The sequence below is a fragment of the Netta rufina genome, assembly GCF_964035555.1.
Source record: "Netta rufina genome assembly, chromosome: Z".
In the NCBI taxonomy this organism is placed as follows: domain Eukaryota; kingdom Metazoa; phylum Chordata; class Aves; order Anseriformes; family Anatidae; genus Netta; species Netta rufina.
In genome coordinates this window covers 46805926-46831818 of record NC_140126.1, presented here as the reverse complement: position 1 = coordinate 46831818, position 25893 = coordinate 46805926, and the positions used below count along the sequence as shown (strand labels likewise).

The 25893-nt window shown below is 43.9% G+C and overlaps 1 protein-coding gene across 1 annotated transcript; it reads right to left on the bottom strand.

Annotated features, from left to right (window-relative positions):
* Window positions 1–2935: 2935 nt before the first annotated feature.
* Window positions 2936–24541, bottom strand: MARCHF3 (membrane associated ring-CH-type finger 3; the record flags this gene model as incomplete). The annotated part of the gene is made up of 4 exons (XM_084305575.1): window positions 2936–3094; window positions 10309–10518; window positions 23445–23652; window positions 24384–24541. The coding sequence occupies 4 exons, from the start codon at window positions 24539–24541 to the stop codon at window positions 2936–2938; spliced, it is 735 nt and encodes a 244-aa protein (XP_084161701.1).
* Between the last annotated feature and the right edge of the window lie 1352 nt (window positions 24542–25893).

Sequence of the window (25893 nt, the reverse complement as noted above, 5' to 3'; positions counted from 1 at the left end):
TAGAATGGCTTGGGTTGGAGGGGACCTTAAAGATAAAGATCAGCTCATTCCATATTCCCTGCCACGGGCAGGGATGCCACTCTGGCTGGCAGGGCCTTGTCCAGCACCTCCAGGGATGGGGCATCCACAGCTTCTGTGGGCAACCTGTTCCACAGCCTCACTACCCTTACAGTGAAGAATTTCCTCCTAACATCTAATCTGCACCTTCCCTCTTTTAGTTTAAAACCATTCCCCCTTGTCCTGTCATTGTCTGCCTGAGCAAAAAGTAATTCTGCTTCTTTTTTATGCCCCCTTTAAGGGCTGAAAAGCTGCAGTGAGGTCTTCCATGAGACTTCTCTTCTTTAGTATGAACATCCCCAGCTCTTTCAGCCTCTCTTCACGGGAGAGGTGCTCCAGCCCTCTAATCAACTTTGTGGCCCTCCTCTGGACCCAGTCTAACAGCTCTTATAATGTTATTATTATTTCTTTTAATGGTCTTTTATTAATTTTTCCTCAATAAAATGTCTGAGAGACCATTGCTAGTTGCTTCGCCAGTTAGTTCTGCTGTACTTGCTGGTGTGGCACAGAAACTAGAGCAGCAATTTAAATACATTGCTAAACTGGACTTAACTTTCTGTTTGTCTGCTTCAGGTTGCCACCTTCTGCCTAAATGAGATGTCTTGAAACCAGAAATGGAACTTGAACTAACACAGACCAGCTGGCTGAAGTCATTATGTTGTTCTGTGTGCAGATGATCTGCAGCTTGACTTGAACAATCATTTTCCTTGTTACTTTGGGAATTTGGTATCATCTCAATTTTTTGTTTTATAAAATAAGAATACCTCTGACTTCACATTTCTTTCATGGGGCAGCTTTTTGGGGTATTGCCCAAAGAAGCAGAAGCAGCAATTTAATTTTAAAGAAATCTTACATACAGAAAATGTGTATGCATTAAAATCTTGGTTGTCCTAGTGTGGCGGTGTTGTGATCCAGCTAGGCTTCCTTTATTTCTCTGCCTGTGGCCAGCAGGTTTCTTTTTAACCTGAAACACTCTGCTTATGCGAGTTTTCAGTCTTCTGTCCAGAGTTACTCTGAAAAGATGGTAACAGAGCAGTAAACACATTAGGCAATCACAGTTTGATACACGTTTCCTCAGAATTTTGTGAATTTTTCCCAGTTTTATACTGGAAGAGAAGCAGGTGTCTGATACCAAACATATGAACGACTCTAGACCTTACCATCACACTAATGATTACAGACCTGTAGGTTCATGACTTCTTTAGACATAAGTTGATTTTTTCTTGCTGTGAAACTGCAGTTTTATCTCTGAATAAAACTGTCATTACAGTATTACGTAGATGGTTGATTCCTTTACCCCTATGAAAGTTGCAAATATTGCTAAATAGCTTCTTTATACTATTATTTGGACAATTCTAGGTTCAGTCATGTTAACAGATTTGTATTGGTGTACAAATGCTTCTTCTAGAAGAGAGCATTAAATAAATTCTGTGGGTGAATACCCATATTCCCTTGATCTGTCCAGATTATGTAAATCATTATCCTTTTTGCTGTCTGTTCCTTTTATTATTAGTTGCTGCAGAGTTTGGAAAATAATGCACATGGTGGCATTACCATCTACAGATACTTCTAAACCAAACACAAAAAAAACACATTCAAATAAGCTATGTATCACTTGCTAACTCTAGTAGAATTTGTTAATGACATAGTTTTGTAAAAATAAATAAATAATATATATATATATATCTCCACATAAATGTTATGTCTCATTTAAGAGTAAAGAATTCTTGAATGATTTGGGGAAAAGCCAATGGGGAAATAGATAATGCCATCCAGGAATCAAGTCTAGTATTTAGATTGCAAATTCAGTTCAGTCACCACTGTACGTTGTGTTCTACATTTTTTAAAAAAAGCCCTAGTCTCAATGCTACAAAGAGAGGTCAGGGTTTACATACACTGCTAAATCTACTTGTCAAGCTGAAAATTCTGCAGCTTTAAAGGAATGTTAATAATTATGCAAGACAACTTCCTGCTCCCTAAAATATGTCTAATGATCTCATTCATTATGTATGCAGGGTTTGCCTTACAAAATAAATTTATACAATTAGGGTTAAATTCAACTTGGTGTAAACACAAAGTAAATTCACACCAGCAGAACTTCAGTGCAGGATGTGATGCCTAATTTGTTGCTTCTGAGTGGAAACAGTGCAATTTTTTTGTTCCCTGACTGTTACTTAATAGAATACTTTCAAGAAGATTATTGCAATTTATGTCACTTCTTTCTTTCACATATTCCAAATTTATTCATGAAGAATTTTCCTTTCAGAACTTCTCTGTCAAACAAGAAACAGAAGATCATCTTCCAATCACTTCATAGGGTTTAAATAATATGCCAATTTGTAGAAGTCATCACACACAAAAAAAGTATTTTAACAATCCAAAGTGCTAGTATAAAATCCTTCAAATAAAATCTGTTGGGGAAAAAAAAAAACATCTGCAATATTGCTAATGTGACTCAGAAAAACAAAATACAGCACTGGTTACTATACATCTACCTGAAGACATAGAACTATGGGAACAGAAACAAAAACAAAACAAAACAAAACAAACAAACAAACAAAAAAGCACTCTTTACACCTGTTTTGCATTGTTAATTATCATAGTTTAATATTTTTAAACAATAGAAAAGTTTGCATCACTTGTTGATGCAAGTATTAACACGAGCTTCCATATAGTATCTGCTAAATAAACACGTTTGGCAGCTTAGCAAATATCATATGATTGCAGCATCCATGATTTGAATTCAGACAGTGATTTCTTCCTCTGTGAAGAGTTTGTAAATCAGAACAGCACACTAGTGGGTTCTGGACGGTGTCTGAGCCCGAAGAGTTTGAGGAAAATATTTTTAGTGCATGGACCCAGTGCAGAAATCCCCAGATCAGACGATTGTCTCCTTTGAGTTCCTTTTGACTGATGGCAGGCCCAGCAGGGACTGCTGGTTGGAAGGAACATTGGCAGACTTCGGGATTAGGAGTATCACCCGCTGATTGGTCCGACGCCATTCGTTGTATAATCTGCAATGATATCTAAATGATACCTGCAGGGAGAAAAGAGGTGTCGTGCACTTAGAATCACTTCATTCCTCTAAGGAATCAATTAGAGTTGCAGGGGGAAAACCTTCAAGTGGGACAAAACACCTGTAAGGAGCTTTGTTGGATGGAATAAAATTGAACAAAAAAGTGGTTGGCAAAGATCAGACCTAACATACAGATGGCAGGTTCCACACATATCCACGGCAAAAGAGAAAAGCAGCTTATGTCCTACCTTCTGCTGTTGCCCACCACTCGTTCCCTTTTTACAAAATTAAAAGTTGGACATCCTGCCAGTATTTCCCAAGAACTGGAATTACTGGTAGCCATTTACAACCAGATGAATTTGGGTTTGAGTTGTTCAACTGACAAAAAATGGAGCTGGCTGGATGGTGAAGACGTGCAGGTAGCTAAGGTGTGCATACACTGACAAGACTATACGTTCTACCTTGTAATGGCTTTACTGCTGTATGCATCGAGCTCAGGGTTGCTCAGAGACATGTGAGCCATCTTCTCACTGTCTTAGAATTAATGTCCCAGCTGAGGTTGTCTTTTGAGTTTAATCAGATAAGCCTCGATGTGGTTCTGCTAGCAGCGGAAGAGAAATGACTGCTATGCAAGATATACAAGATAGCTTGGTCCTGTACATTTTTTTTTAATAGTTTACTGCTTATTTTAGTGACAGTCACGTGCAGTGAGTTAAGTCTGTGTAAGATGCTGTACATTCACAGCTTTGTTAAAAGCTGTTAGCAGTCTTGGTATCTTTTGGGTGAAACATGCCAAATGACAATTACAACGTTACTGAGCTGTGGGCAGAAGAGACCCAAGCAGTGAGCGCAGAAGGAACCTTGTCTTGTTAGCTATTCTGTTTCCATGCGCAGCCTGTTATTTGTCATTAATTTTTATGCACCTGTGCCACTTCTGTGGGTCATTGCTATTCAGAAGGTAGAAGGTGCCATGCAGATGCTGTATCTGGAGGTAACACGCTTGGTTTACACAGGCAGATGGAAGATGCTGCTGTTTGCAGTGAAGCATTTGCTTCCAACCAGTGCCTTTGTCAAAGGGGCTGTGCTGCTCGGTTCCCTACCCTCTGCAGCAGTGCTGGTGAGGTGTGGAGTGACTGCAAAGCCTGGTGCTTTTGTGTTAGGTACCAACATGCCTATGAATAGCATGTTGGTACCTTCAAAACCCTTTCTTAGTGCAAAAGGGTGCTTTTAGCTAAATAAATGATTTACCATTCTATAAAATCCTACTAGCGACAGGAAAAAAAAAAAAAAAAGCTTTTTTTTTTTTTTTTTTTTAGATCTTTATCCAGCTGTCTGCTGTTAACGAGGGAAACCCACAGAGCTTTTGTTCAATAAGCGGTTGCCCAAAGACAGCTCTTCCAGCAGATGAATACATTCCCCACCTTTCGATCTCCTCTGCTTCCCCCGAAGGTAAAGCAGCCTGCATCTTCATTTCTGTGGAACATCCTATATGTAAGGACATGAGAAATCCCTTTTAAGAAAGAGCTGCAGCATCAGCAGAATTCATGTGGTAGTTAAAAAAAAAAAAAAAAAGAGAGAGAGAAAACTGCACAGATGAATGCCATGCAAAATGCTGTGACTGGTTCAGAGAAGCAAGCTGGAGTTTAGGATGGGTTTTCCAGTAGCATCACACCAGAGTCTTTGAGAAACAGCTACATTGTTAATCCAGGCTTTATTGTTTGTTTAAGGCATTTTCACAGGATATCCCAGTTAAGTTTGACAGCTTGTTTACAATGGGTTCTTGCCTGAAGGCAGTTTCCAAGTATGTCAGCTACCCGATTTCATCAAGAGCCAGCATTTCTCACCCTAAACACTTGCACTGGATGGGAAACTCGAGATGCTGAACAAACGCCTGTTTTTACACTGGTCCTTGCCACACTGAAGTTCTTTGTTTACCTATTCAATAGGATAGCAAGGGGAGATGTCTGTCTTTCTAATTTGGATTCATTTAGGCTAGCCTTTTTTTGTTTAACATAACCAGCAGTTATGTTATATTGGAAGCTACATGGCCAAATCCTATTGCACCCCAATCCCTGCTGATCTTGTAGAAGTCAAGATTACCTAGGTCTGAGAAAGCAGAATGTGGCCCTGAATTCTTAAATAGAATTTTGTCTGAAGCTTGCATCTTGGGCATAGCAGGATATAAATATATATATATATATGGTGGTATATCAGTTACAGTTATCAAATACATTGGAAAAGTAACAGTATTTTTATGGAGAACTTGGCTGTTTTAGGGGAAGGGATAAAATAGCTTCTTGGATGCTAAAAACAGCATCACTCCCATTTTCACTGGGCTACTGTGGTGTGCAAATAATCTATACGCCAGCTTTTGCCTCCAGAGAAAATAAGCTGATTTATTGTAAGTAAAATGAAGCTTTAGTTTTCTTAATTTTCCCAGGTCCTAGAGGAGCATTATATCACATGTTGTGTGTAATTTACCCAACAGCACTCAGTATATTCCCTATACAGCCTTAACTAAGCAAGTACAGGATTCACCCATCTGCTAAGGGGAAAAAAAAAAAAAGTAGGGAATAAAAAAAAAAATAGGCTGAATCCTATTACTTCAACTTGCCAAACGTTAACTGGGAGTGCCACATAGCTGACACGAGCAAGTCCAGGAGGTTCATGAAGCACCTAGATGATAACTTCTTGGTGCAGGTGCTAACGGAGCCAACTAGGAAAGGTGCCCTCCTAGACCTGTTGCTAGAAAACAGAGAGGGTCTGGTGGGAGATGTGGTGATTGGTGGCCGCCTCGGTCATAGCGACCATGAAGAGGTTGAGTTCAAAATTTACGGTGACAGAAGGAAAAGTGCCACCAAAACCTCATCCCTAGATATGGGGAAAGCGGACTTCAGGCTGCTCAGGGAACTAGTCAGCAAGGTCCCCTGGGAAACTGCTCTTGAAGGCCTCGATGTCCACCAGTGCTGGTCATTCTTTAAGCGATGCCTCCTAGAAGCACAAGATCAGGCAATTCCTAAATATCGCAAGTCAGGCAGGCGGGGCAGGAGGCCGGCGTGGCTGACCAGGAACGTTCTAATGGAGATTAGGCGGAAACAGAGAGTGTTTCGCTACTGGAAGGAGGGCCAGGCGTCATGGAAAGAATACAGGGATGCTGTTCGTGTTTGTAGGGAGAAAGTTCGTGTGGCCAAAGCACACCTAGAGTTGAAGCTGGCTGTGTCTGTGAGAGAAAATAAAAAGGGTTTTCTAAGATATGTGAATGGAAAAAGGAGAACTAAAGAATACATAGGGCCGCTCCTTGATAGGGAAGGTCTCCTCACAGACAATGACATAGGCAAAGCAGAGACGCTTAACACCTTCTTTGCCTCTGTCTTCAATGTCGATGATGGGCTTCGGGACCCAGGGTGCCCTGAGCTGGAGGACCGGGATGGTGGGGATGACAAACTCCCAACCGACCCTGAACGTGTGTGGGATTTGCTACTCCACCTGGATCCCTACAAGTCCATGGCTCCGGATGGGATTCATCCCCGGGTGCTGAAAGAGCTGGCGGACGTCATCGCGGAACCTCTCTCAATTATTTTTCAACGATCCTGGGAATTTGGAGAGGTCCCGGTAGACTGGAAGCTGGCAAATGTTGTGCCGATTTTCAAGAAGGGTCAGAAAGAAGACCCTAGCAATTACGGGCCTGTCAGTCTCAGGTCAGTGCCTGGTAAAATCATGGAGAAGATGGTTCTTGAACTTATTGAGGCGCACCTGGGGGACAAAGCAGTCGTTGGTCCCAGCCAGCATGGGTTTGTGAAGGGTAGGTCCTGCCTAACTAACCTGATTTCCTTTTATGATAAGATCACCCGTATGGTGGACCAAGGGAAACCAGCTGATGTGATTTTTTTGGACTTTAGCAAGGCTTTTGACACGGTTTCCCATAGGATCCTACTGGACAAAATGTCCACCATACAGCTAAATAAAAACATCATACGATGGGTGAGCAATTGGCTAACGGGCAGGGCCCAAAGGGTTATGGCAAATGGGGCTGCATCAGGCTGGCGGGCGGTCACCAGTGGGGTCCCTCAAGGCTCCATTTTAGGGCCGGTACTTTTCAATATTTTTATAAACGATCTGGATGTAGGAATAGAAGGTATTTTGAGCAAGTTTGCTGATGACACCAAACTTGGAGGAGTTGTGGACTCGAATGAGGGTGGAAAGGCCTTGCAGAGGGATCTGGATAGGTTGGAGAGCTGGACGATCACCAACCGCATGAAGTTCAATAAGAGCAAGTGCCAGGTCCTGCACCTGGGATGGGGAAACCCTGGCTGCACGTACAGACTGGGCAATGAGACGCTGGAGAGCAGCCTAGAAGAGAGGGATCTGGGGGTCGTGGTAGACAGCAAGTTGAATATGAGCCAGCAGTGTGCCCTGGCAGCCAGGAGGGCCAACCGTGTCCTGGGGTGCATCAAGCACGGCATCGCTAGTAGGTCAAGGGAGGTGATTGTCCCGCTCTACTCTGCGCTGGTGCGGCCTCACCTCGAGTACTGTGTGCAGTTCTGGGCACCACAGTATAAAAAGGACATGAAACTGTTGGAGAGTGTCCAGAGGAGGGCTACGAAGATGGTGAAAGGCCTGGAGGGGAAGACGTACGAAGAACGACTGAGGTCACTGGGCCTGTTCAGCCTGGAGAAGAGGAGGTTGAGGGGAGACCTCATCACAGTCTACAACTTCCTCGTAAGGGGGTGTCGAGAGGCAGGAGACCTTTTCTCCATTAACACCAGTGACAGGACCCGTGGGAACGGGGTTAAGCTGAGGCAGGGGAAATTTAGGCTTGACATCAGGAGGGGGTTCTTCACAGAGAGGGTGGTTGCACGCTGGAACAGGCTCCCCAGGGAAGTGGTCACTGCACCGAGCCTGTCTGAATTTAAGAAGAGATTGGACTGTGCACTTAGGCACATGGTCTGAACTTTTGGGTAGACCTGTGCGGTGTCAAGAGTTGGACTTGATGATCCTTAAGGGTCCCTTCCAACTCAGGATATTCTATGATTCTATGATTCTATGATCCCTCGATGGGGTTAGCCCTTGTGCTGGCAGGTTACCCCTCGCTGCAGAGTGAGGGCAGTGTGGTGCTTCCCAGAGGTAAATGCAGGCTGGGGCTTTCCTGTGTGACTGGTGCATCCCAGGCTGCTGAGCGGAGTGTAGAGTGCTCAGTGCTGTTTGTAAAGTTGTATTAAACCTCTTCCTTGCCTTTATAGCCCTGCCTTCTGATGAAGCAGGTGAGAATACGCTGGCACCTGAGCCTGTTGTCTTATTTTACAGATGTACATAAGCCTCTGCTAAACTCTTTCATCCAGCGCTAATGCTGGGAGAGAAATGAGGGCACCTTCTGTACTGAGCAGAGCCTGAGCATCCTTCCCACCACATCTCCCTCTGCTCTACCCACTGAATTAACTCCACCCTGAACAGGGCGGTTACTGTGTCCTGAAAGGCCTCCTGCCTTGCTCTTGCCTGATGGACAGAGGGCTTCATTAGCCCATTCGCCTCCTGTTGGGCTGAATGGCAGGTTACAACAGAGCGTCTTACACAACTCGCTGGGCATTGAGGATACTGTATTTCAATTAAACCAGCCGAGGTATGCGTTTACATCAAGCTTACTATCAACACATTCTCCGAGTGCCAAATAACCTTAAGGTTAATAAAGGGCATACAGATTTCTCGCTAAACTTCTGAAGGCGTGAAAGTTATCAAGTAAACAGAGGTCATTTTTACCTTTACCAGTGCAATAGCAATAGCTGATGGTGATTACGGCTGAAATGCTGCAGAAGTCTTAATGAGCAAGGTTGGATGTGTCCACATGTCACAAGTAATTTAACCAAGCAAATCAGCCAAACTGCCATTTCCAACTTAAAACCATTCTGATGTTGGTGATTTATATACATATATATATATGTATATATAAAACAAAAACAACACACACACACACAAAGCAAAACAAACAACAACAAAAAAAATAACACCAAAACTGGGCAGCATTTGGATTTCTAAGGCAGTCGTGCTAAGGCAATTTCAGCAACCTCAGCTTGCTGAAATTTGCTGAAAAGATGTTTCCCAAAGGAAATGTCTACACACAGTGTGGCAGAAAACCCAAGTGCCCTGTTACTGCTGGAGTCACTGCTTTCCTGTCAAAGGGCAGAGCTGCTGCTTTATGGGGAAAGGAAGTAGAAGCAAAGAAAAGTGAAACTGCAGAACGCTGAGGCAAAACTCTGAGATTTCTCTACTATTGTGTTAAAATTAGCCTGAACTCCTCTGTGGATGAGCTGAGGTTTTACTGTTCTGAATGAAGTAAAAGAGCTGTTACCTTTCATAGCATTCTTGGAGCTCCTCATTAGTTATTGTGGGAGGGAGGGGGGGTATTTATTTGCTTGTTTCTTCCTTCTCTTTTTTGAGCTTACTATTGATACCAATGCATAGTTAACTCTCTTATGTGTGAAAGAGATAAAAAAATGTACTTTGAGGAAAGGGCAAGATAACCCAGGCCTTGGAGACGTCTAAAGGATGATTAACGGAGGAACTGCTCATCAGGAAGACCATTACATTGACATTCTTGGGGGAAACATCCTGATGTATGCTCTTGAATCAAGGTAACATGAATAGTTCTACCACAGCATCATAGTTGGCAGAAAAACAAAAGATTAGGGGTATTCTGATGTCAACTATCAGTGAACTATTCTCATCATAAAGTAAAAATCATGCCTCTAGGCTGGGAGACCTCGACCCAGCAAGGGTCCCTTCCTCTCTGAGGATGTGCAGAATGACTCTGTGGTGTCAGCAGTGTGTTAATGATGTAACCACTCGGGGGCTATGGGCTCCTACAAACGGGTAAGTGTAGTGATAAGGGACTGTACAAAGAGCAGTGTGGAAAATTCTTAGGTGTGCCAGATTTGTGGGAAACCAGCTGGTACCTAGACTTGCACAATTCTTCCTCTCTCCCTCTTGCTATCCTCTCCAGTGTCTGGGATTTGGGAATTACTGATCTGAAATGTACAGCATCTTTCTAGCTTTCCACAGAACTTAACACCTATGTAACCACAAGATTTCTTGTAGTTGTATATTTATACCAGCGCTAAGCGTAAGTGACACTTCATACAATAGTCCACCCACTCTGCAGCACTCTGTGGCAGAGGTGCAATTAATTTTCTGATTTACTCTTTCCCTCAGTCCTGTGAGTTGAATAGGAAACCAATACTTACTAGGGTCCAAAAGAGGTAAATAGTGAAGAGTGCGACAGTGAGTGCAATGAGGCCAACAGCTTCTAGCCTACTACTAAAGTGCAGGTGGTCCACAGCTCCTCGTAGACACAGCCAGCCAGAGATGGTCGCCAGTGGCGTTATGAACAAGAAGCACACCATGTCTCCAAAGAGAGTCCGTTTCTCATGCTGGGGGCCTGGGTTCCTCAGCCACTGCAGGCAAAACGCAGACAGAGCAAGTGTCAGCAAGGGGAGCACGCGTGGCCCAAGACGAGCTGCTTGCTTGTGAAACATGGGTCTGCCCCTCTGAGAAGGGCAAACAGAGACCACACGCAGGACAGGGCCTTGGCTGTCCCTAGAGAGCTCCCACCTGAAGTTGTCCCTCTTGCTGAGGCACACCTCCAGCCATACCTACCCACAGCATCATTTGTTCACCTGTAGAAAAGCTGACCTGAGAAGGGGACACGTTTCACCAAAATGTGCTGGCAAAGTGCTGCCCATGGCATTTGGCTGCTGGAATGTCTCAGAAACTCCCTTCTCAATGCAGAAAGAATCACACGCTCTTTTGTCAACTCCAGAGCACAGACACCGTTTGTTAGTGCTTTGTATCCTACTTTAAGATTATTTATTTTAATTCCACCAGTAATATCACCAAAGCCATTTTTAACTTGCTTTCAGGTATCTGCATGCAAACAGAGTTGGATTCACACAAGGTTACTTTTACTAAGAGGACATTAATCTTGCAGAACAGAGTGCCTGAAAATCAACTGCTGGAGTGAACGCTGATTGAACAGCTATCAAACCTGCATGCCCCTGTTTCTATAAACAGGATTTCAGGTCACAGAGGTGAAGGAAGTTCAGCCTACAACAGCACACTGAGCTCTTTTAATATAAAAAACCTCATCACTTAAGTCAATCTTTAAACAGGATGACTACCAAGCCATGCAACTTTTTGCTGTGGAAAGGTGAAGGATTTGGACAGATCATCACACTCCTGCCAGAAGTGCTCCTGTTCTTTGCTGTCAGTGCAACAAAAAAGCCATGTCGGCTGCAGCAAGTATGCTCACCTAGGCATCCCACCTGTTCTTTTCAAACCCTGCTTCATCTTTTCCTGCTTTGCCTGCTCCAGGAAAACAAATGCAGCACTTCTCTCTCCATCTTAATACAGGGTAAAACCACAGTCAGGAAATCGATTACAACCAGGAGCAGGAAGCCATTGGCACTAGACCAGCACTATCAGGACAGGTCCAAATCAGCAGACAAGTTTGCCTCGACCTCACCGTCTCTCAGATGGAAATACACAGTAACTATTTCACAAAATTTTTGTGAAGTTTCACTGCAACACAGTAACACAGTAGCCTGCATTCATTTTCAATTATGACTCAGGAATTCAGGAGAACATAAAAATACATTTTAAAAAATAGGAATTATTTTTTTTCTTGAGTTGCCTTTTAAAATCCTAACAAAGTGGGAAGTGCTTCATAACTACTATGTACGACTATAAGCCACTTCTGCAAGCAGGTGCAAAAGAGGGAGGCTGAACGATGATCCTTCCTTTCCAAGCGGGGTCTAAACCTGAAGATAAATGAGAACACCCAAACACCAGGATCAGGGGACTGATGCCAACCAGCAGCAGAACACCCACCCATCCACTCACACATTCCCCCGCAGCAGGATGGAGCAGAGGGCAGGGGTCTTACATGCAGAGCTTGCCTCAGCAGGGCTTGCACAAAGTGAGGAGACTTAGCTTTACACTCGAACAGGTTGTCATTTTACTGTAAATTTACAGAGAAAACCATAAAGTCACGTGTGAAAGGCTTGCAGCCACTTTCCTCAGTGTCTTCATTCCATTTACTGAAAAACACTCCCCGGGGCATATGCTTCACTGTTCCAGGTTATATTTGGATGCTTCTAGACATGACTGATTGCAACCTTCACCTTGTTCAATTTCCATGAATCCCCGTAATGAGAAACCACCAGGAAAATGAGAGGAACTGAAAGCGCCTGGCAGTGGGGATTCTGCTTTTAAAGGCGACTGCCAAAAGGGTTTGCGAGACATATTTGTTTAAAAGGTGACCTGCTAGAGAACTGCTGAGCACCTACACTTCTCCTTCACTTCAGTGGGAACAGCAGGTGTTCGCTGCTTTCCCAGGGCAGGCCTTAAAAAGCCAGCAGCTCCACAGCTCAGCACCGTGTGTCCCAGCAGCTGGGTGGTGAAGAAGGCAGGGCCACATCCCTGAGCCCTTTTAGTGCAGGTGACACCCTTGGACAAACATAGTCTGTGCCCTGAGGTACACAGGTGGCTCAGCTAGAGAAGAAATGCTGCACATTGACCTGAGAGACACCAAAGAACACCCAAGAAAAAGCACACTCAAGGAATAATGCACAAGGGTGTTGTTGTCATCTCCCACTCCATGACTTTCACAAGATGCAGTAGAAGGCATTGGAAGTATTTTATGGTGTTCCTATTACTGTGATCAAAAGCTTAAGCAGATAAAAAACAGCCTGTGCACGCTTCACAGGCTGATGTCTCCAGGCGCTGTTTCTGTCTTGTCTGACCCACATGAACAAAGAATTAAACCTAAGCGATTCAGATATTAGATGAGGCCAGGACAGACAAAAGTAGTATTAAATAATAAATTAAAAAATAAAATAAAATTTTTACAGTCTAACCTTAAAAGCTGGCGTAATTTCACTAGCTATTTCTGAAATGGAAGTCAAAAGCAATGAATAACTAATTTCAATGGCTATATGGATTTCAGTCACAGCATGTATTTTTCTCCTGAAGTAGCATACACGTGTTTCTAAATATGCTCCTGTTTAGATTCTAGGTTTCAGTCTTCCGTTTTGGAAATGTGCACTGTCAAGTTACTTTATAGCTAAGAAGCCAAGTCAGCAAATCCTTTTGTGAAACTGAAACTCAGACAATGATTCCAGCAAAGTGCTGAGCTGATTAATTGGTGTGGCTGTGCAGGAGGGACTACCATGCTGGCAAAGAATAAGATGTAAGGCCAGATGCCACTGTCAGACCTGCACTATGATACTCTGAAATGTATTATATTAAGATGTGTCAAGGTACTCAATTACTTCTGCAATAAATTGAGACCATGAGCAATAATTTCCATTTTTGAAAAAAAAAGGCAGCTCATAAAAAGGATCACATTTGAAAAAAAAATTGGCCGAGCTGGCAAGGCATTTTTTCATTAAATGCCATCTTAAAGTGAACATTGATTACTGTTCCAGATACACAGGCAGAGAAACATGCGGAGGTTTTGCTGAAATGACCCAAGATCATTTGTCCCAACTCTGGGGAAAGGGCCCTTCCTGCAGGGGAGCAGCAGCAAATAGCCTGGGAAAGGCCATGACTTCAGCCATGCAGCTCCTTGCTACGGGGAAGTAGCAAGGAAGCTCCCCCAAGATGCACTGGTGATGGTCTCCTGTGCTCAAGAAAGAATCACTTCAGCTGGTACAGAGAAGGGACACCAAGAAAACTGAGAGCCCATTTTACAAGGGCAGACTTTAAAAGTTTGACTCATTTACCCCAGCAAGATCATGCTCTCTAAGTGCACCTTGGGGACGGCCAGAAAATGGGAGAACAGATGGGGGACATCAGTGAAGGAGAAGTGCTACTTAAGCTAATAGACAATGCTGGCTTAAGAACAAATGGCTAATAACTGGCCATAAATAAATTTAGGGTAAGAGTCAGAATAAAATTCCCAGCCTTCGTAGGATCCAGCTCTGGAAGAGCCTCTCTAAGAGTGGTATAGGCTAAAACTCCACAGTTAATGAAAGAACTTTTGAAAAGGATGCTCGATGTACTGCGTTTGGAATAGGAAACACCACTAGCACATCCAAGGCACCTTCATCTCACACTCTGACATGTGTAGTACACTTAGAAGGATCTGTTGCAGTTACATCGCAAAGCAGTGTTGAATTTAAATGATTACCTACTCCAGAAAGATAAAACAGAGTTCCCGACCTTCATCAGAGGGTCTCTTTGCTTCTTCCAACTGAATGGCAGCTACAGCTCTGGGGAACTTTATATGGATTTTCAGCAGTCCCTGGCAGACTTTTGGTCTGTGTGCCAATTACTGGCTTCCAAAATTTCACCTGATATTTAAAACTGCACACAAAGCCAGATCTGTCCCCAAACCCTTTTCAACAAGAATATACTGAGATGTTTACTTGACATTGTCAAACAATTTGAAACTTCACGCCCCTGAGATGAGCAAATGGGCTCAGTTTCTTTTTAACCGGTTTATTTCATCATGTCTAAGCAAACATAACAAACCGGAGAAATGCTTATCTGAGATGTGAGACAGGCTGATGCATGTGTGCAATGTGACAGAAAAGTGAAGTCTTCCATTTGAAGATGGAAATAACCAGAACAAGCAGCAACTGAGGACCAGACACTTTCGAGAGGCTCTGGCTCATGAAAATGAGTTGCCAGCAGGAAGCTGCTCCAAAACACCTCCAGAAGTCTGAGCTATTTCACCACTGCCATAGGCCAAATTCTAGAAGCGCTCAACTCATAGATATAACTTCAATTAAATGACTCACAGAAACCAAGTGAATTACGTGCACAGTGTTTTCTGGATCAGATCCTAAGGCTACAATCAGTTTCTACTGAGAAGCCCTTTTTAGTTCAATATGTTCTGTTTGGAAAATTGATTTTACATAAATACTGCTTGAATTATACCAGCAACAAAGAATATGAAGAAACTCCATCACGCTGCTTTTTAGTTAAAGGTATTTAAATTGTTATCACAGATGAAGCGGGGGGGGGAGGAGACAGGAAGGAATTGTCTTCCCTAAATGTGTTTCCCTTTGAACTAAAAATAACTTATTACACATCAAACATGTCACTTCATTTCATTCTTTTCATGCTGATAGCCTTGCAGTGAATCTCAACAAAAGCAGCCTGTGAACAAGCAAAACTGCCAGTAATTATTGTCATTTCTGGTTTCATTCCTGCAATGACCAATAGGAGCATTTTCCTTTAGGCTTTAGGCCAAGAAAGACTGATATTGCCTGTATTTTTGAGAGCATTTCTCTTGGATGAAGGACATTTTTAAAGACCAAGAGGACCACTTATTGACCAAAATATATATATATAATAATAACATCTGAACAGGTAGTTTTGTTCAAATATTTACTTGAAAAAATCTGTTTTAAGATTATTTTATTATTATTTTTTTTAATGTTTTGAAACTAAGCTTACTGGAATGTAACTCAAAATAAAGTCTCTCAGAACAGAATGGTACGTATGTTCAATTCCAGTGCAATGAAATACTTTGGTTAACTCAAAACTTTTCTAGGTTAATGTTTTGCCAAGGAAAACAAATATATGACTGCTACTTTTTCATTGGAAAACAAAACAAAACAAAACAAAACAAAAACACTTAAATTTCAGTTTTGAGTTTTCCTGCTTAGATCAGATAAGCTGCTTTTGTCAGTGAGCTGCTTTTGGAAAGGTCATAGTGATAACTGATGGAAATGCTCCTTTAGTCCCAGAGTCTAGACTTTCTAGATTTCTTACAGGTAGAAACTAAAGATCTGAGCTCTGTTATCTTTGCTATGTTAGTGCTATGGCCTCTTCAGAACTGAGTCTGCACTTAACCCTCATTTTAAATGAGGGTTAAAGTTCCAGGGAATATTCTCATTGTTGATGTCCAAATGAGCCAAAGCTACTATGTGAAATACCAAAATAATTTCACTTTCATGTTTTTCAAGTGGAGAGAGTAGAGTGTTTATTGTAAAGATGGTATAGGATACATTGTTGTTGTTGCTGTTGTTTTGAAAGAATTAATATGCCACAGTGCAGACAAGAACCAACCCTAGGCTGAAAGTAAGTGAGCAGAGTACTGCAGGTTGTTGCTCTTACACTACAATAATCTGCCATCTAGACCTTGGGTAGCCTGCAAACTGAAAAGAAGGTGTTTGATACACAGTGCTCCACCAAGCTGTGGAGGTGGCAGTGGCTGGTAAACGTGGTGTTCGGTTTCTGGATTATACAACATTAATACCTAAAAACATGATTAGTAACTATATGATAGTGAAAACAAAGAACAGAGCTTGCTATGTTGCAAAAAATCTGTGAAACTTTTTGCAGGTCCAATTAAATGATATTGAATCCTTTAACATTAGTCTGGCTTCCTGCTGGTCAGTTTTCCTATTACCCACTTCTAGTTCATATTTCAGGTGATACTTCTAACAGGTAAAAGTTTTCAAGATACGTCAAGAAAAAAGATTTTGTGGAACTCTGGGAGAAGCAGTTATTTCCTTTTATCTGTATGTTTTGCAAAGCCACCATTCTATTTTTAGATGAATGTCTTCCCAATTAACCAAACAAATGTATGCAGTCAAGAAAAAATCAATCAACAAAAATCACCTTTTTGCATTTTAAATACAAAGCAAGGCAAGCAAGGCAGATTTGCTATCTGCAACACAAAGTTCAATACACTACAAATACCTTGACCTACAAGGTCAAATATATGGAAACTAATGATCCAATAAAAGCTTGTTATCCCTCCCAAAATTCAGACACACTGAAATTTTTCATCTTAGCAATTTTTTCACTAGAATAAGCAGCTTCTTGGCTGGCTCCTGTTGGTGGTAGGATATGCTACCTGCAGGACAGAGATGATAACCCCACAACCTAGAACTGCATTAGAGAATCACAATGTCCACACAGAAATCACCAGTACCATAATGTGAAACACAAAAAGCTCTACCTTTAAAAAATCACTGTATCTTCCCTCATTTTAACTAGTCCTGAAAGAAGTGTTTGGCCTTTTCCATGGCAGCTATTTCCTCTCTGGGTGTCCATTTACTTTCTCCTGGGAACTTTCCTCAACCCTTGATCACCGTTCCTTTAAATTTAGCAAAGAGCAGTTACAGATGTGACCCATGATCTGCTTGCTGGTAAATAATTTTTACTTTTCTTCCTCAAGGTTTGGGTTTTGTTTTCTTTTGTGTTTGGCAGGGGAGTTGCTTTTGTCTGCATTCTTGTTCCCAGAACTATGAGAAAGATTTGTGCTTGAGAAAAGTGAAGCATTGTTGCCAAACTTTTCTGTAACGAACATAAAATAACTACTTTGTTTCTCTTTATTAGACTTATGAAGCTTTATGCAGCTTGTCTTGGTCTCTGGACTTTTCCCCACTAGGAATGAATACAGAAGGGTATTCTAGGTGCAAAAAGTCATTCTTGAACAGCTCAGGTTTTAAAAACTGCATGTGTCATCGGGTTTACTGTTACTTCTTTTTGTAATACTTTAACTCAAACACATTTCTGCTAGAAATCTACAAGGCTGCTTCAAATTCCTCCCATGTGAATTGAATCTCAAGGGGTCCGTTTTTGCAGTTGAGGACTATGAGGTACAAAAGCATCTCCACCACCTAGCTCTTTTTGGGTTAAGACAAGAGGTGAGATGTATATACATATGTATGCTAGTCAGTTAGTCCCCTGCAACACCCTCTGGATCTTCCGTGACTCTCTTTTCCAAAGTGCTAGTGCTGTCCCAGTGCCCATTTGTTTAAGGTTAGTTGGTGTAATTTGCCTTTTTTTTTTTTCTTCTGGCTAGCCTCTCTTTCCAATTTTTATTTATTTTTTTTTTTAGTTGCTCATGGACACTTTCCCTGTTGCCAGTGCTTCTGTGTTCCTTCCCCATCTTTGCAATGTGCTCCAGCGATCCCGAGTGCATCCTCTATTCCCTTCAGAAGCACCTACCTGCTCCTGGCATGAACACGCTGCACAGACTGCCACAGCTCCTCTGTGCTCTGAGATTTATGGAAGACATCCCTGTTGGTGACTACGCCAAGTCACCATTTTTCTTCTGGCTTTGAGAGCAACCCTTCTACAAACTACGTGCAGCAAATCTGGTGTGTCTTCATCATTATTTAATGTAATCGATTGTTAACGACGTGCTTCACTGAGTAGTGGAGGGAAAAGTAAGTGAAAAGAAACCCAACAGATAAAAAGAGCATGACTCAGAGCCTTGCACGAAAAGTAAATTCAGATTTCAGCGTACAGCTTCTGGAAGTTTTAAATTATAATGTAAGCTCTTCTTAACCACTTCCCCTCTTTCATTTTCTTTTCTAGTACGAGTTCCAGAGGCAGAAACAGATTAGGGAAAAACCTGTAGTTAATTTCTTCTCTTTATTGTGATGTTTATCCTGATTATTCATTCTTTCATGCTGTTTTGCTGAAGAGTTTTATGTTGTTAATGAAATGCTTGTTTGCTTGGAAAAAAAAAAAAAAAAAAAAGGAAAAAAGAAAAAGAAATAACGAACCACTAGATACCAAATGGATTGGCCTTATTGAAAGAATAATGTAAAAGTGAAAGGTCTATAAAATCACTAACTGAAACTGCTGTAATTTGATTTCAATGTGTTTGTTTTGACATCCTTCTAAGTGTGTCATAAGGAACATCAGGTCTACCCATATCAATCCCAGTATTAGACCTTCCTCCAGCGTCTGGAGTTTCTGCTACTTTATCCTAGGTGCTCTGTGCCAAATGTGCTAGGCTCCCACTGTCACTGAGGAGACAAGGACACTGGGGAAAAGTAGGGCTACTCATCTGTAGCTGCTTTTTGTTCTGAAATTCATCATCCCCAGGCACATGCCAAACATGAGACTTTCATGTGCGCAAGCTGACATGCTGTAGATCTCTTGTTTCCAGCAGACTGCACAGGCAGGGGTGCAGCACATCTAGTATGTGGTAGAATAGGTGGGATCAGATCTTTCCTGTAACAAGCTGTACGTTTTGAATTGAATTTTGCAGTATCACAAGGGACTGAGGGGAATGTGCATGTACTGGAAACGTGTAAATTGACAACGTATGTTGGATTACCGGCAAATAGACTGTAGTGCAGTGGATGACTCCAAACAATCTAAAAGGAGTTCTGAAATCAAGAGAAATGCCTAGACTTGCTATATTGATGCTTGTCAAGTGCTTGAACAGCAGCAAGTGGTCTAGCAAAAACATGGCTAAATGGCAACTCCAAAGATGCTACAGAAAGTTTGTGCTCCAGCAGATTACCCCTGCTTGATGTCGGCATTTTCTCAGTGCCGGAGCTTTCTGGGTGCCCTCTCCAGAAGGGAGATGAACAAAATAACTCAGTGACTTTCAGCCTGGAAAAGTGCTTTTTCTATCACACTCCATTTCCTACTCCATTTTAACAATATACCAGGTTCTCCAATGTACTAAGAACTTAACATTTTAACAATGTGCCAAGAACTGAAGGAGTTATGCTTCTGTGACTTGGTGAAGATCAATACACAGACAGCTTCCACCCAATGCAGCAGGGGGTAAAAGATGAAAACAAGAGGGTGGCAAAGAGGTATCAAAAACAATTCATTTGATTTCCTCCTGTTTTAGTCCATTCCATTTGTCCCAGCGTCAGAGAAAGAGAAAGGACCATAGCATGCACATGCTACTACCCAGAATCATGACATGATGACTCATGACACAAAAGATGGGTGGCAAAGAACAAATTGCTCTCCTTGGATACTATAAGTGCAGCCAATCCTTACCATAAATCTAGATTAATTGTTCAGAAACACGTTTCTTCTGGGAAAAAGAATATGGGTTAAAATAAGAAGAGATCCAGGAATGCCTGAAACTTCACAAAGAGAAGGTTGGATGGATCAGTCTGACACTGTGCTACTGGTTTCTGCCTCTCTGTTGAGGCTGTGGGCTTTGGCAGATAGTACACCTACATTTTGGCAGATACTTCTCCCCCAGACAACAGAAGCACGCTGTATGTCACGGATAAAGGAATGTCTCCCATAAGAAGTGCATAGTTTGAAACTCAGCTGACCAAAAAGAAGCTCATGATGAAGAAAAGATACAACAGATAAAATAGAAAATGGAGGTCAAAATCAAAGCTATTTTACCTATGCTTTTCTTTGCAACAAAAAGCCAGGGAAAAACAACAGCTACAAAAACAACAAAACAACAAAACAGGCTGCTGCCCATAATGTAACTTGAGGAGAGAAAGTAAAGCTGGATCCCTGCATTTTTGCATCCTATGCATGAAGTATGCAGGAGGCAGGATACAGCTGTAGAGATCTCTCCCTTCTATCTGAGCTAAAGATCTCCAGTTTGAGCACATGGGCCCACATCCTTAGAGTGAACATGGGCAATTGCTTAAAAGAAGGCAAAAAGCCATCTTGCAATAAATTTTCATGGAGTACTTGCTCTTGTTTCATAATGAACTGACAGCATGGGTGAGGGAGAAATGGAATGGGTTCACTAACCTGCTCTGACCAAGTCATTAAGCGCAGCAAGAAATTCTCTGCTGCTTCCGTAATAATGTACACAGGGGAGGGAGGAATATGGCTGAACAAGCAGCCCTGCCACTTACTGCTCACTTCATTTCAAGCCCACTACTGATGCAGCATCTCTTGGGTGCTAACAGCATGAATGCCTGTCAGATATGACATTTCTGGATAAAGCCAGTAAAGTAACTCAATTTGGTCCCACCGAGATTTCCTTCACACTCATGGCTAAGCCCCATAGGAGGTAGTGATCAAGCCAATTAAAGGGGTAAGGAGAAATAATAGCATGTTTTTGTTGTTGTTGTTTTTGTTTTGTTTTGTTTCCCCCCTTTAAGAAAGTGAGTAGTATTTATTTGAACAGGCAGAAGTATCTTTTTTTTTTTTTCTTTTCCTGATGGAAAAAATTCTAAATCTCCAGCAGAAAACACAAATATGATGATTGATTGCTTCGAGCATTTTTATACTACTTGTCACTGACCAATGGGTGGGATACAGTCTCTGCATGAGATATGACCTGCTGAGGAATTACTGGATAAGCTTGTATTGGCTACGCTCTACAAATGGCTTTATGAGTATAATAGCCCCTCTTGACCTCCCAAAATGCATTGGTAAACTCATCTTTCACCTCCACTGAAAGGACCATTTACCATTTCCATTATCTAGTTGAGAGGAACATTTGGAGAACTAATTATCTTACTAAATGAAGAGAACTTTGACTTTGGTATTGCCTCACACAGTCAGCTGTGCCAGCACCTCACGGGAGGGGAACAGCTCTAGGGAGCTGATGATACTTGCCTGATTTGTCATTCCCTCAGACAAACACAACCCTTTAACTGCACTTGATGGAGTTAGAAGCAGGTGGTCACTCTGGCTTCTCCCTAGTCCAAACATTACAGCAGGTTTTTGTGAAAATTGGTCCTGCTGCATCTGGTAATCCTCCCTCCATGTCCCGCTACCCTAGGTGATACAGGAAGATACAGGACAGTGCTCTTAGGGCACAGGCAGTGACATAATCTGGCAACTTGCATCTCATTTAGTTGCACTTTGGGAACTTCTAGATTCACTGTAAATATCTGCATGGGGAGGTTTGGGGATTTCAAAGCACTGTGCATTAAATTAGTACAAACTTTAAGTACAAACCTAAATTACAGCAATAGAATCAAAAAGTTTGGCTGATGTCTTTCTGCTTAGATTTGTCCCATTACTCTTTATCTCTGCTGCTCTCAGCATTAAAAGTATAAATTCAATTCCCTTCTAAATCAAAAATGTACTCCTACAAGGCAGCAAAGGACTTTAAAAGAGTGAGCTGCTGTCATATTACAAGCTTTTCTGCAACAGCACATAATTTTTATCGACTGTGTTAAAATACTGTGGATGTGGTAGCTGAAAAGCAAGAAAAGGTTAGGTAGTAAAGAGAAAAACAATTAACAATGAGTACCACGTTTCAGAAATGTTTCTGCACCTGCTCCTCATTTGTCCTCAACTGAGAAACAACAGGCAGTTTTTAGTTATTGTTTTTATAGATATACACATAATATATAAATCATATAATGTATATAATATACAGTATAGAAAGTACATTGTATCACATTATAATAATATTATTGCTCTTTTGGCAAAAGAGAGTCTTGCTTCAGCAGGGAGTGATCAAGCAACCGGACTCCCTCAGTCTGGGCAGGGTTGGCTTTGCCTTCAACATCTTCAGTCCCCATTAGCCTAGGGAAATGTCACACCCCATCTGTGCAGAGGAAGCCTCATGAGCAGCCCTTGTGAGGGCACAGCCTGAAGAAGGAAGAATCCAAAACCAAACCGCTCTGCACTGTTTCAGCATTGCTCGTTTTGCAGTCAGTATTATCCTGTATCCTCCGACCTGTGAGTGAAGGCAAAACATGACACCCTCTCTCCCTTAGTTTTAATAGCGTGTCTCCTTCAACAGCTCTGCTACAGGTTACAGGAATGATGAAGGAGGCTTAGCATGAGAGCACCTGTGTCACCAACTGCTACAGCAAGATGCTTCTCATTACTTCTGAAAAATGTTACTCTTTTTAATTCACTTTTAATTCCAACACAAACCATAAATTTTACCTTTTTTTTTTTTTTTTTTTTTTTTTCCCCAAAGGAAAATAAAGAAGAGAAAGATCATTAACAGTGCAAAGATCATGATCTTGGCTTCTATTTCTTTTTTTTTTTTTTTTTTTTTTTCCTGGGGGTACAAAAAAAAAGCTGGCAAATTTCATGCAGCCACTAAAGCTTCTACAATTGGCCCATAACTGAATTTTAATTGATAAGGGAGAAACAATTGCCCAATTCACTGTCTGGTCTGGTACACAGGCAAGAGGAGGCCAAAAGGTCGTTCAAGAATGGCTGGAGATGCCAGACACTGAGCAAAACCAATTCCTTCTTGTGGGCTTGACACAGAAGCTAGGTTTATAAGGCTCTTTGGCTTGTTTTCTCTCTCTCAAAAGCAAACAAAGTAAAACAAAAAATAGTTCCTGGCCTATATTAAATATTCTAAACAAAGATGCTGTTGAGCAGTAACTACTGCTTTGTAGTGACACACCTCTCCTCCATCCTCTATCAAGCTCCTGGTGTACTATGTATCCCCAGCACACTGCTCCCCAGACCTCTGCTTCTGTTTACAATGAAGCAAAAACATCATTCCTGTTCTTTTTGCTTGTTTCGATTTTGTTTGAAACACGGCTTTTGCTGTTCCTGACCTTTCCTTGAGCTCCCACCGCTGCCTTGCAAAGCCCCAAGCTGACAGCTTGCCCTTGTTTGGCGGAGGCTTCGTGATGTCTATGTAAAAGCAGATGGGGCTCACTCACTGAGCTCTGGGGGACGTGCCCCGAGTACTGACCTCTACCAGCGGCCTGGGTTTGCGCTCCACTGCAAACCTGAAGTGGCAGAGCTCACAGTAGCTGGTGTTGGAGGATGACAGCCAGTGCTCCAGGCAGCTGCGGTGGATAGTCCCCAGGGTCCCCGTGCACTCGCAGGGGGAGAGCAGGTCTTCCTGGCTGCTGCCCTCGTGGCAGATCCTGCACATTGGCCGGTCATTGAAGGGGCTGCTGGAGGAGAAGGGAGAAGCCACTGGTCAGCACGCAGGGCCACGATCTGGAGTGTCCCTCTTCCTGCGTGCGTCACCGACTCACAACACAGGAAACTTCTGTGGCATGTGTGCTGTGCTCTCTAGTCAGCACAGCAGGCTGCTAGGCTAGAGACCGAAGGCACTCTGACACGCTTGTTTAAAGCACCCCCTCGGTGGGGCTCAAAACGTGGAAGAAGAAAAGAGGAAAAAAAAAGGAAAAAACAAAAACAAAAAAACACTCAGGAGCGGGCAGGTGAGTGCGGGATGCCCCTGTACCGCCGTATTTCTCACCTCCTTGCAACAGCAGAGGAGCTTCAGGAAACCCCCAAACCCACCAGGTAAGTTCCACACCTGCCTCCAGCGGGCCGGCGATGATCCGCACCACCTCCTCGGGGCCAGCCGACCCCAGGCTCCACAAGCAGCCAGCACCAAGGGCCTGGGGGGCCGGGGCGGGCGGCACGGCGCCCTGCGCCCCCCGAACAGCGCGGGGGCAGCCTCGCACCCCTCTGCGGGACAGCCCCCGACGGCTGCCGGGGGGATAAAGGAGGGGGCGGCGCGGAGCCGCGCCCCGGGGGCGCGCGCGGAGGCTGGGAGGGGGCTCGAAAAGTTGCTGCCGGCTCCGCCAGCGACCCCGCTCGCCGCCCGTGGGGCCGGGGCCGCGCACCCCGCGACCCATCCCCGCATGCCCCCCGCTTTGCCCCCCACCCTTACCTGTGCGCGGCCAGGCTCCGCACGGCGGAGGAGAGCAGCAGCTGCCCGTCCTTGGCCGACACCTGCATGACATGCCGCGGGGGGCCGCCGCCGCCGCGGGGCTCGGCGGGGCTCGGCGGGGGGGCGGCGGGCGGGCGGCTGCCGCTGCTGCTCGTCATGGCGGCCCCCGCCCGCGGAGGGGGGCGGCGGGCGGGGGCGACGGGCGGGGGCTCGGCTCCGCTTCGCCCCGAGGGCCCCCGGCGCCGGGAGGCAGCGGGGAGGCCGGGCTGCCCCCGCCCGCCGACCCCTCGCCGAGCGCCGCCGGGGGGCTGCGGGACCCCCCATGCGCTGCCCGCACACGGACGGAGCCGGGCGGCGGGGGCTCGGCGCGGCTCGGCTCGGGAGGGAGCCCGGAGCAGGCTCGAGTCACGCAGAGCCGCCTCCTCCCAGCCTGCGTGCGGACACAACTTGTGCCGGGAGGGAGCTGAGCTGGAGATCTCCGCTCGCCTGCGGTGCAATTCGGGGGCACCAGCTGCGGCAGCGGGAGCAACAGGCGGCGTGCCCCCGGGACCCCTTCCCAGCCCGAAAACCCCCGCACAGCACGGATAAACCCTTGCCCGAGGGGCACGCGTGGCCGCGGTCACGCGTGAGTGCCGTGCACTGCCTCCGCGATGCTCACGGACCCACGGCAGGCGTGTTTCTGTCCGCACCGCGCTTAAACCCCCCTCCCGGAAAGCCTGGGACACCACAGCACCAGGAGGACCACCACAGGAAGAAACGTCTCCAAACACTACGCAGAGCCCCCTCTCTGAGCAGAGGTGTTTACTTCAAAAGAAATCTCGCAATGAGAGCAAGTGGCGCTGCCCTGGAGGATGCTGAGTGGGTGTTGGTGAGACTTTGGAGCCCTGCGAGGCTGTGATGGGGACGCTGGACTGCTTGTACGACTTCACGTGGGGACTTGGATTCTTAAAAGGTGTCTAGAATAGGAAAAGGCCTGGGAATGTGTTCATTTTGTGGCGTTGCTCTGGCTATTTTCGGACTATGAATACCCCAGAGAGCAAACTGGAGGCTGATGAGCCGTCTTACAGTGCATGTAACACTGAGAGAACAGGGAAGGAAGGAAGCCAGACTCTGGCCCTCATTTAAAATGAAAATGAGGCAAATGGCTGATTTCAAAACCATTAAACCATAAAAGATGCAGACTTCATAAGAGCCATGGACTCTCCAAGGAGCAGGGAGGGACATGAATATCAGCAATGTCTTCATTTTAAAATCCATGCTGAGACTGTTCAACAAGAATATTCAGCAGCTGAGTAGCTGCTTCATTAAGCCTAAAAAGCCCAGACATCACCATGCTTACAGACCCATGCTACAGCTTTCTGTGTCTTTTTTGGATGCTTCACTGACCTCATTAAGTGTAACAGCGGGTTTACCATTGCGTATAAAGTGACCATCCGAGCCTTTACAAACACATCCATCAGCCCCTTGATGAGTTCAAGGGCATTTGCTGAAGCATCAGATGATGCAACTA